This window comes from Parasteatoda tepidariorum, chromosome 10, assembly GCF_982258835.1.
Source record: "Parasteatoda tepidariorum strain Cologne lab strain chromosome 10, Ptep-v5.0, whole genome shotgun sequence".
Lineage (NCBI taxonomy): Eukaryota > Metazoa > Arthropoda > Arachnida > Araneae > Theridiidae > Parasteatoda > Parasteatoda tepidariorum.
Window position 1 is genome coordinate 68788724 of NC_141764.1, and position 12788 is coordinate 68801511.

Below are 12788 nucleotides of genomic sequence, written 5' to 3' on the forward strand. Positions count from 1 at the left end.
CGGCTATTTGGACATTAATTCACGTCGTTTTCTGATTGTTTTCTGGACAGTTATTTTAGTTATTTTTTTGTTTTTATTGCCTTTTTATGTGGTTTATTTTATTGCCTTTTCATATGGTATTCCGATGTTTTTAATACAAACCTTCACATGAGTACGAATATTTAATACTTAACATTCAATGATCGTTTTATTGCAATAAACCACATAGAAATTGAACATAGAAGATTTTCTGCGTAACGAAATGCATTGCAATGTCGCTTTAAAAACTGATAGCATGAACCTTTACTTTTACTAATATTTTTTAGCAGTAGCAAACATTATTATTGATTTTGAAAAATAAAATCATGCCCGGAATATGAATGTTTCTAATTTTGCTTTATAATAATTCAGAAACAACATTTAATGAAAGCAAATAAATATTTTTATTGTTTTTATTTGAACTATTTTAAATCACTAAGTTTCAAGAGCTGCGATTCTACTGAACACTTTTTTTTTTCTTTAGAAGAAATATAAGGTTTCTTGCCAGCGCTTACAGCCTCCTTAAGCAAAATTTACCAAACATATTGACAGAAAAATCCAAGTGGTCGTGAGCATTCGAAATCATTCCACATGTATTCCATTTCATCCATCATTTGCACACAATGCTGAACACCCCCACTGTCATTGGGTTGATCAGGACCCCAAAAAGTTTTGTTCTGTAAAAGTGGATCTCCATTGTCATAATAGAACACCCCCTTCTGTCGCTTTATGCCAATCCAGGATTGCAGAATGTTATCTTTCTTCATCATTTCTAAGAAAAATGAGAAAGAAATAAAGCTGCATTTTAAAATAAATAGTCAAACAAGCTTATTTTATTTCATTTTATAACCATCGTTGAACAACCAACACAATTGTTTAAATTTACGACTTCTAATACTCTACAGACTATTCATTTAAAAGGTAAAAACAGTGGCTTTACCTAGCTCTAATTAATAGAACATGATTTTATTTGACAGCTAATTACATATTCGTTTATAATTATGTTTTGACTCAATATATAAGGTGAGCGTGAATGAAAATTCATATCGCACTTGATGGCAACGTTTTTCTATAGTTATCTTTGCCTGAGATCTCTATTCAAACTGGAAAATAATTGGATAAATGAAGCAAGTAATTAATTGCCCAGCATTAATCCTAATATGGAGCTTTTTAGGAAGTCTGTAATTCTAAATCGCATAGGTTTTATTTTATTGTTAAACCCGAGTAACTCTTGTTGTTGTTTCTAATGCCACTTTTATAATTTTATAATTTTATAACCGTTGTTGAACAGCCGACCCAATTTTTGGGTTTATGACTGCTAATGTTCCACCCCTTAGCCTTGTAATTTTGAACCCAAACCAGGAGGCAAGAGAGCTCCTGGATCAAGTGATGGGAGCAATTTGCCTTCGTGGAGAACTCTTTGATGAAACTATTTTTGATGAACGAATTTTTAGAAGCTTATGAATGTGATTGTTTCCTCTAAGTTTGACAAAAATAAAATTTATTCTCCTTATCTCTCTTTCCTTGCTATCACTTTCTTTTCTTATAAACATCTTTTTAGTTTAAATTGTCTTATTATTTAAATGCTATAAAAAGCTTGAAGTTGTGATTGGAAACACAGAAGAAAATATTTTAATTAATTAGCATTAAACGCAGAGCCCAAGTTGTGGCTTTAACACGTGAAATATGGAGCATTCAATGAGCTAAAACAACTCAGTATTGATTGATAGGGAAAATTTGAATTGCTGATAAGTTTATTATCTTCCTTGTATTAATCATCGGGTGCAGAGCCTTGGTAGAGATTTGAGCACTCTTATTAGTCGGAACTTGTCGAAATGTGATAGAAAGAACTTCGAGCACATGAAAACGAGTTCTTAAAAATGTTGCGAAAACAATTTTGCATCTTCTCTTTGAGCATATGAAGTTTGAAATATCATACAAAAATACCTTCGTATAAGAAAAGTTTCATTTATTTATTTTTTCCGCTTATATGAATAAATTTTAATCCAATCCAACTGCTTGAAACTTCAAAGACAACGCTATGTCGGTAGCTTCAATCCATCGTTGATTTCATTTTTTGGAGCGAAAACTTCTCTATACACGCTACCCTAAGTAAATATTCATGAAGATATGGACAGTTTCATGAAGTTTCTTGTTAAAGAGACATTTTCAGTTTTTTGACTTTTTTTTTTAAATTTCTCCAGAAATACTTAGTGGATCATTCTGTATCTTTATAGGTGTTTAGTTCATGCTTTTTTTAAATACTTACCAATAAGATTTGAAGCTTTCTGAGGTTTGTGAGGCAGACAATAAACTGCGAAGAAAATCAAGTATTTTTGAATACACTGATCAAGCAATGAGCTTGTAGCTTGTATCGCTTACTTTGGTTGCTATTTGAAAGATTTGCATAAAATTTCGTAAGCCTAGCTTAAATATTTATGGTGACATGGAACTTTTTATGAAAAACTAACGTTTTTGTCTTTCGTTTCCTTGTTATAACTTTTAAAATACTTATTGGAATTAAACAAAATTTTTGATGCAATTTATAATTAATTACGAAATTATTGATTTAAAAATTAAAATTTAAAAACAATATGAGTAATCATTTTTTTTAATTTCCAATGGCAGGTCAATTTAAAAGAACAAAAAGGATAAAATAACTAGAAAAACAAGGCAAAAAGAGATAAATAGAATAGAATGCATAGTGACATGCTTAGCCCATACGGGCCCTAGCCTCCCAGTAGCGTCCACACACAGTAGTGGATATGAGCGCAGGACAGACGGAAATATGGGGCAGGTCCATGTCCTTCCCTAGGCGACAGAGCTTGCATTTAGGACAGTCAAAAATGTTTATGCTAAAGAGGTGCTTGGCCAGACAGTCATAACCCGTTACATGTCTAAAGAGAGCAACTGCCTTAAACCTGATTTGGGATAGTTAAAGTATGGTTGAACCAGGTTTTGTGTATATTGCCTTTTACGGATGTTTTCTGAGATCATGTTCCGGAATTGGTTTCGGACCAGCAATTTAAATGAGTGCAGAGAGGTGGAGCAACGAGATGCTTGGGCAATAGTTGTTCCTTTCTTGGCCAAGAAATCAGCTTTTTCACAACCCCAAATCCCGCAATGTCCCGGGAACCACTGGAGGACGATTGCTTGCCTTTTAGTGTCAGGTCTCTCGGACAATCAGTGCATTTCTGAATGGAGATTGATTGGGGAATCAGTAGAAAGTTAATATCAAGAAGTGCTGCTTTAGAGTCAGATTAGATGACGGCGCTAGAAAATTGGTCAGTACGACACTGTAGTTGTTTTAAGGTAATTAGATGATATGAGTAATTGAAGTGGTTATTTTTTTACTATGTATGCACCAAAAAATTGAAAACCTTTTTTTTTCATAATCTTGTAGTGAAATATTTGGCAACAAATGAAAAAAAAATTTCATTATCTGAAATATTGCAAAAATTTCAAGCAATTTTTTAAGAATTTTTTGTACTTTTCAAAAGAAAGCTAACATGATAAGGGGTTTTTCACAAGTTTCATTTTGTACTACTGCACAAGATTTATTAGAAATGAGACCGGCATTGTGGGGGATGATATCCTATGAAAAATGTTTTCCTTCCTTATACCATTATATTTTCGTTTCCGGACGATTAGTATAAGTTATTATCATTTGTTATTAAATTTTGTCTTGTGATACAAAATCAAATTTGTGGATAACCCCTGATCATTTTGAAATTTCCTTTCAAAAGGTACAAAAACTGTTTATAAAATTACTTGAAACTTTTTAAATTTTTTAGGATGTTCAAGTCAATTTTTTTGATTAGTTGCCAGATACGATTTGTTATAAAATTTTGAAAAGAAACTTTATTTTAATACTTACTGCGCATGCAAAGTATAAAAGAACTGACTTAACTATTTATATACTGCGTAATTTTCAAAATTGTTTTTAAAACTTTAAATCAATAATTTTGAAATTAATTTTAAATTGTTCAAAAAATGATTTTAATTCAACTGAATATTTATAAAGTTATCGCAAAAAAAGGAAGGTCCAAAAACATTTTTTTAAAGGTCCACATTTCCATAAATATTTAAGCTAAGTTAGCGACATTTTAGACAATTGGGTATAATATCAAAAAAGCACAACTACTTCCACTTACTGGGAATAACATTTACCTTTTAGTTTAATTAATAAACTGAGTTTTAAATATGTTTACTAAATTCATAAACTTCGGTAAAACAACAATATAAATTATTTCCAAAGGAACTAGACTAATACAAGTCCAACCTGGCGAGTAGCGACTTATAAACAAGACACTTCGTTTGATGCTTTTACTTGTTGCTAGAAATCAGGTTCGCAGAAAATGCTGTTTACTAGTTAAATTTAGTAGGAATAACACGATCTGTGACGTAGGCTATAGTATACCCAATTATTGCAAATAACAACCAAAGTATTATATGCAAGCTACAAGCTTATTGTTTTATTTTCTGGCATAAGGTGTTCAAAAATACTTGTTTTTTTTCGTAATTTTTTGTAGTTCTTCCAAACCTCTGAAAGCTGATAAGTGTGAAAAATTGAATGAATTGATAAGTATGAAAAATTAAATGAACGAAACATCTCTAGAAATGTAAAATAATATTGTACGTATTTCTTGAGAAACTTAAAAAAATGTCAAAAACTGAAAGTATCTCTTCCCTTATTGTAGGGTAGTTTATATACTTTACTCATACCTCAAGGACATTGGCTCTAACACAACATTCCAGATTTCAAACCACAGCCTAGTTGTAAAATATAAGCCTAGCTTATGGCGATGTTTCAGCAAATGGCTATTGCGCCTATAATTCCAAACTAACGATTCATTTTTTTTGTAATTAAATTGCGTGGCTCCATAGATAAAAAAAATCTCTAAAATGAGTTTGATCCGTATTGGGACTACTGATTTAAAATTTAAAAATGATGTTATTGTTTCTCTTAATTTTAAATTAAAGCATCTAATTCATAAGCATATTCTTAAAATAATCAGTTCTTTAGTTTACATTTAGTTTGCAAAAAAACATTATTTTAAGAAGAGAAAAGGATTTCATGACCAACTTTTACTTACTTATAAGAGTTTCATGATCATGTCGTGAACGAGGCATTGCCAAATATGCCTGCTCCTCTTTGCAAGCTGCATGAGCCTCATGCCAAGACATAGGCAGTTTATAGAGCCGGAACTTCACTGAAAAATAAAACACTCGTTACAAAGGTAAGCTTTGGCTGAACAAGAGAATAACATATTTCAATATTGTAACATGTTTTTGTTTTCCAAATATTTTAAAAACAGTTTTAAAAATATAATCCACAAAAATTCAAATTATTCCAACGGAAGTTCATTTAAATTTTTAAATTCCAGAATTTACAATAAAAAATACTTAAATTTGCAAAATAAAATATTTTGTTGGACATTTCCATGAGTTTGCCTTTCACTCGAGGCATGAAGTGATTTAATATTTTTGCCAAGAAATACTTTAGAATTTGTATTTAATAATTAATGTAAATTTTTAATGTAATGTATGTAAATAATATAATTTTCCTAAATATTTTAGAATTAAAGAGGAATTCATAAATATAAATTTATTTCATGTTTATAACTTAGAAGCTGTATTAATAATAATTTCTAATTTACCTTCCTTGTATAATATATATATACTCAGACAGTTTTTTCGGCTTTAATTAGCTAATTGGCTAAATTGATCTTGTGTGCATGTGTAAATGAACATAGAAAAAAAAGGCACTTTTTTTTTACTTTTTAGTGATTAATTTTAACACGAACACTTTGCCTATGTTTAATGATACCTGTTGAAAAAGAAAATTTATTTTAAGAAAAATGCATTTCAAAATTAGTTTTTTTTGTCTCAGATTTGCACACCCGAATTAGTTTTTAAATTAAAATAAATTTTTTGCAGTGGTTTTGTAAACTTTTTGATCTTGAGTTTTTTTTTTTTTTTTTTTTAAAGCACAAGATTTTTATTAAGACAATTTTCACTCACTGTTGAGAGTTAAAAAAAACATATATAATCACAACTATTAAAAAGTAACAAAAATAACGTCTTTCTTCTTACATAACTAATCAATCTTCCAACAACAATTTAACGAAAGGAAAAAACATTTTTAACGAATGAAAGTGAAAACCACAACGAAAGATGTAGTTAACGGATTTTCGCGTTAAGATTCTGCATCCTTCACCTCATTAGTCGTAATTAGTGAGTTGCAAATAGCAAAACTACCGTAGTTTCCTGTTTTCTCTGTTTTTTGTAGTTTAGTGAGGTACTTTTTTAAAGAAAACATGTTGTATAGCGAGTAGTGTGATACAATAAAACAATAGTTTGTACCGATTCCTAGCGACTATTTTTAACCTTAACTTAGTAAGGAAACAAGGTTCAAAATAGCTCTGTGGCAAAGCGTTAATAAAAATTGCGTTAATATGCTGTGATACAAAAAAGCTCCTATTTAGAAAGTGGTTATTTGTTTTAGTTAAATGAATATTTTCTTGTTTTGTATACTACTTCCTTTTTGAAAAGAATGAAAAATGTTTGCTTGATGTGAGCACATCCCCACTTCAGATAAGAACTCTAGTAATTCACGTGACGAGACGCGGGTCTCGAAATTATCACGCTAATTCACGTGATTATTTTTCAAAATTTTTTAAATTTATGCTGTCTAGAGACACACCAGAAGAGGTAGGTAAAACGGACAAATTCGTGAAAAATGATTTAAAATAACACAGTGCCTCATGTTGGTTGTTGTAACTAATGACACTTGGCAATACCAGCAAACCTGCTTGGGAAATTAAGCAAATTTTTTAAGGCTGAGGGTGCGTTTCTTGTTTTTCAGTGGCGCCATCTCTGGCCAAGAATACGACTAAACCCAAGTCAGAATTTTTTATGGTTTTTCATTGATGGATCAACATAATATTGATGTTAACCATCAATAATTCCATCATGAACCACTTTATTTTTTGATGGTAACCAACATAAGTAACCATAACCCCAATATAGGAATTCGGACTGATTTTTTGATGGTCCAACATATAGTAACTTGTTTTGTTGGTATATTCGCGCTAAAAAATTATTATTAAACCATCATGGAAATGAATTGTTATACCCTGAATTTCCATCATAGTTTCTTCGAAATCAAATATTGGAACGATCATGAGCCTTTATCTCCCCAATGTTGGTATTCGGACTGATTTATGAGGAGCCAGCATGTTAAATAACAAAAAACCATATTGTTTTGCTTGTATATTCCTGAGAACCAACAAAACTTCCCATTAAACCATCATGGATTTTATTGGCGCATGAGAATCAAACTTCCTCTGACGGTTAACCATCGTAGTATTAAAGTAGCAATTTCCATCATGAAATGATGGAATTTTGTTTGCATATCTAATACCATGAATGCATAACGGAAAATGTTAGATGACGTTAAAAAAATCATGAACCGCACTAAATCCAAGATAAAATTTCAAAACTTTTTTATGGGACCATCAAAAATTGGGATGCCGCACACACATCACAGCTTGTTTTTCAGGGAGGACCCATTCATACTCCATTCATTTATTCATACATCGTGATCTTGAACTGTCTCATGTAAAGAAGAATAAATATTTATTGATTCAAAATTTATGAATACTTATGAATGATGCTTTTTGATTCAAAATTTATGAATACTTATGAATAATACTTCTTGATTCAAAATTTATGAATACTTATGAAGGATACTTCTTGATTCAAAATTTATGAATACTTATGAAGGATGCTTCTTGATTCAAAATTTATGAATACTTATGAATGATACTTCTTGATTCTAAAATTATTGACAGCATTTCAAATGTAGTTTGTAATTACTACATCTCAAAAAAAATTGTTGCTCTAATTATCTACAAATATAATGCAGTATTTCCAACAACTGATTTATTTTCATTCATCTCAGATGCTTAAGATTGACTCGGTGATTGGATTTAAAACAAGATATAGGAAAATCAAACCAATGATGCGTTGTTTAGAAGCAACTGTGGTTGATAATATTTATTTTCTTCAAGCTACACAAAATATACTGAAATTCATTTTTTTTAATATTATTTCTAAATATTATTTTTAAAATGTAACTTACAACATCTACTCGAACATTTTCCTTTTGCTGCACATTGCTTTGTCTTCATATATCCTTCCTATGACGAAACAAATTTAATTTAAAGCATTTTCAATATAACTAATTCATTACTGGAACCATATTCTCTATCAAATTAAATCTTTTAAATGCTATGATAAAAGTTTTTATACAAAAACCGATTTTATCAAATTTTCAATGAAAGCTTAAAGTTTAAAAATCATATCCTCGAGAAATAACCATTTTCTGGAGCGTGCCAAAGTTGGGAAAGTAGAAACAATAAAAAAGAGAAACAAATAATCGGACAATTTGGAATTTGAAGCAGGAGTAAAGTATTCTTTGAATAAAGTATATCAAACGCTTATGTTGTCCTCACTTTTTCAATTTAGTCATTCAATTTTTTTCTAACTAGTTTTATTCAAATTCTAACCAGCCACATCAACTTATTTTATTTTCAACGTAATTCTGAGTCTAGTCCATATTTCATAGTTTTAGAACCAGCATTGAACAGTCGAACCAATTCAGAGGTCAAAACCATTAAGGCTCAACTCCGTAGCTTTGTTATTTTGAACCCAATCCAAAGGACAAGGGCACTCCTGGATCGATAATTGGGACACACTAGCCTACATAAAGGACTTATTGATGGAACTAACTCGCATTTCCTTTGCGCGGAAAGGAAAACCACTAAAACCTCCCAAGATTAACCCGACGATAAGGGGATTCTAAACCATAATCTGTCTTCCAGTGAGGATATTTTACAACAGCACTGTGGTCGGTGCAAGCAGAGAGCAGAATTCGCATTAACCAGCTACCGCTGGGATTCGAACCTGGGTCATATCATTGGAAGTCGAACGCTCTATCCCCTGAGGCACCTCGGGCTAAATTTTGCACATGAATCAGACATTTGCACCAAAAAAAATTTTTCTAGCTTCTCTTTTATAAATTATTGTTAAAATAGCTTTTTATTGCTCATTAATGTATAGAAAATATATAACTATGTATAGAAAAACAAAAAACTAAAGATATCCACTATGAATATATTTCATTAGAAAGAGCATGATAACTAGAATGAATGATTCAAAGCAAAATCGTTGTTTAGAGTACGTCCCATGTGCGTCTCTTGTCTTTTGTTAAACTTAGTTTCCGAAATAAGTGTAAGTGATAAGCAATTAAATAAACGGTAATAAGTTATAAAAATAGTTTTACCATTATATTACCTCTTTCGAATAATCATCTACTAAATCGAAGTACTTGTAACCAGGTGCGTCTGTAAGGTCTCTTTCTCCGTCACACACAAAAGTGTTCAACATGTAGCATGTTCGCTCATTGTAATTAAATGCCCTGCAACTTTTTTCTTTGCTTGCAGTCTGGCGCTGTATGCACAGTCCTAGACATTGTACCACAGAAACATCTGGAATGTTTGATTTGGTTTCATATCATTTTTAAAAATATAGAAGTAATTGCAATTGAAATTTTTTTTTTCAAAATTTAATGCAACTTTATTACAGTTATACTCAAAACAGCTAAACAAATTAACTGCTTAAAAATAACTCGCACATCACAAAGGAGAAAGGTAAATAAAAGGCCTAAACTAAAATGAGTTAAGATTAAATAAATGGAATTTTATAATGCAATCATTTTCAGGAAAACGCACACTTTATTCATAAAAATATTGCTGAAAGTAAAATTTTATAATATTATAATATCATATAAAATAGTATTCACAAACTGAGTTTCCTTTTAATATATATATATATATATATATATATATATATATATATATATATATATATATATATATATATATATATATATATATATATATATATATATATATATATATATATATATATATATATATATATATATATATATATATATATAAATAAATAAATACAAGAAAACACTAAGAAAGTTAAGAAAAACAATAAGTTTCATTTATTGCGCTTAAGCTGCAAGTAAACAGCACTCATTAGATAAGTTCAAAATGAAGAATAAAACAAAGAAAAATTATAGACATATGAAAAAAAGGGGGTGGGAAATAATAAGTAAAAAAATAACAAACAAAATTTTATTAAAAAAAAAAGAAAAAAGAAAAATGAAATGTTAATTAAAAAACCGGAAAAAAAATATATAATCTTTTCTTCAGCCCACACGATTATATCCGCAAAACAGAGTGCTTTCTGATATTGTATCAATAAAGCCAAAGCAAAATATATTAATACAATAGTGTAAGGAGCACTCAAAAAATTTTTTTATAAAATAACTACAAATAAAATAGAACATAAAAAGTAAAAATAACATGTAAAAACAGATAATAAAATAAAATAAAAAACATTAAAAAGGGGGGACTATAAAGCGAGTAGCAAAATCATAACAACTTACATGGACGGATATTTTTCAAGAATGATTTAAAAATGTTTTCGCAGAAAGATTGCCAGATTACAAAATATGAAAACAAAAGATGAAAACAAAAGCGCAAATTGAGTGTAACGAGAGGGTTTTAAAGTGTCGTTCTTACTGCACTGCTGAAGTGATTTGTTATTCTGAGTTTTGATTTGTTAGTTACCAAGGATGGGCCTGAAATGGATGTGCGCAAGTTAATATTATACTGGATAATTTTAAAAATTGATCATAAATAGTTTTAGAAGATAGATGTTTATTTAAGAAAAAATATAAAATAGAAAAGAGAAACATAAATTGCCTGCTTTGCAAATAATTTTAGCCGCGGATTTGCACGATATGGATTAGCACATAGAAAAATTATTTAAATTATCAAAGAAAAAATTTTAATAGATAATAGAAAAATTACTTAAATTATCAAATAAAAAATTTTAATAGATATCATGTAAGTTGTTATGATTTTGCTACTCGCTTTATAGTTCCCCCTTTTTAATGTTTTTTATTTTATTTTATTATCTGTTTTTACATGTTATTTTTAGTTTTTATGTTCTATTTTATTTGTAGTTATTTTATAAAAAAATTTTTTGAGTGCTCCTCACACTATTGTATTAATATATTTTGCTTTGGCTTTATTGATACAATATCAGAAAGCACTCTGTTTTGCGGATGTAATCGTGTGGGCTGAAGAAAAGATTATATCTTTTTTTTCGGCTTTTTTTCCAGTTTTTTAATTAAAATTTTTTTTTTAATCAAATTTTGTTTGTTATTTTTTTACTTAATATTTCCCACCCCCCTTTTTTTCCTATGTCCATAATTTTTCTTTGTTTTATTCTTCATTTTGAACTTATATATATATATATATATATATATATATATATATATATATATATATATATATATATATATATAGATGAAATAAAAAGAATAAAATTACTTCTTTGCTCCGACCTGTATTTTCAAAACCAAAAGTTTTAATATAAAATACAGTGCAAAATAATAATTAGACGTATAAAGCTTAAAGTAAGGAAATGATAAAAGAAATCATTAAATCATTCTTGTTAGTTTCATAAGATTTCGTTACGATTAAATTAATTTCATGATTATGATTGAAAGTACATACGAACACAGCTGCAAATAATTTCAATCAATAAAATTAATTGAATAAGTAAACTAATCGAAAAGCTGTTCAAATACTACATTTTACCATTAAATTATTCTTGTTAGTTTTCCTAACATGCTATTACGATTGTACTAATTTTAATACCTTAGTTTTAAAAACCTTCTTTCGGTTCTTTTCTGTCAGCTTAATAAAAAATTATTGTTTGAGAGTACATACGAACACAATTGAAAATCGTTTTTGTAAATGAAAATTGATTGAGTGAACAAACTAATCAAATGACGGTTGAAATACTACATCTTACCATTAAATACAGCGAAAGGTTTCACGTCCAATTTTTTATCCTTGCGATGTTTTGATGCAGCTGATCCAGAATAAAATTCATTCGATGGAGGTAAAGTTGTCAGAGGAGGTATGGTTGTTATCGGAGTTACAGGTGTTGTTGCTTCCACTTTGTTCCATGCCGCCAACAAGCACAGTATTGTGTTCAAAAACATTTTAATCGTTTGCTTAAAATAATTCTTCTATTTATTATTCTTGGCTATTTTTTCTTTGAAAACTGAGGCGGATCTTGAAAGCATTCACTGAATTTCTTGTTTAAGCACTATCCTTAAAAACTACAGTAAAATGTCTAATGTTCCTGATGTCTAGTCATTCTGATGCATATATAATACGTGCAGTTATACATGTTACGTAATTTTCAGTTACATGCTTAAAACTGTGACCTCGATGTTCCCCTCGAATTTAAGACGTAATAGCTATCATTATCGATCCCTCATTATGTTCACTACTTGAAACAATTCAGCAGAAGCACAATGAAGTGCAATTGGTTTAGATAATTTTATATGGATAATTTCACAGATAAAACTGCAAGTAGACTGTTTTTACCATTAACTCTAATTCTCCTGAATCATTTTATGTAACTAAAGCAATTTTCTGCTGTTCTGCGTTAAAAGAAGTTATAAAAAAGTTCACGTTTCAACGTGATTTGTAAAATTAAAGTGACGCTTATTTAAACAAACTGGAATGTACTTATGACAAAAGTACTCTGCGCTGATGGCTGTTTTTAGAGAAAGCTATTATAATGGTTTACAGTCGTTATTTGAT

At 29.4% G+C, this 12788-nt stretch overlaps 1 protein-coding gene across 1 annotated transcript; it reads right to left on the reverse strand.

Annotated features, from left to right (window-relative positions):
- Nucleotides 1–403: 403 nt before the first annotated feature.
- LOC107456276 (C-type mannose receptor 2) lies at nt 404–12342 on the reverse strand. The gene is made up of 5 exons (XM_071184524.1): nt 11986–12342; nt 9379–9572; nt 8165–8222; nt 5115–5231; nt 404–790 (listed from the first exon to the last, which is right to left on the reverse strand). Exons 1-5 carry the CDS (start codon nt 12176–12178, stop codon nt 552–554), a joined length of 801 nt encoding a protein of 266 aa, XP_071040625.1. The 5' UTR covers nt 12179–12342; the 3' UTR covers nt 404–551.
- Nucleotides 12343–12788: the final 446 nt, after the last annotated feature.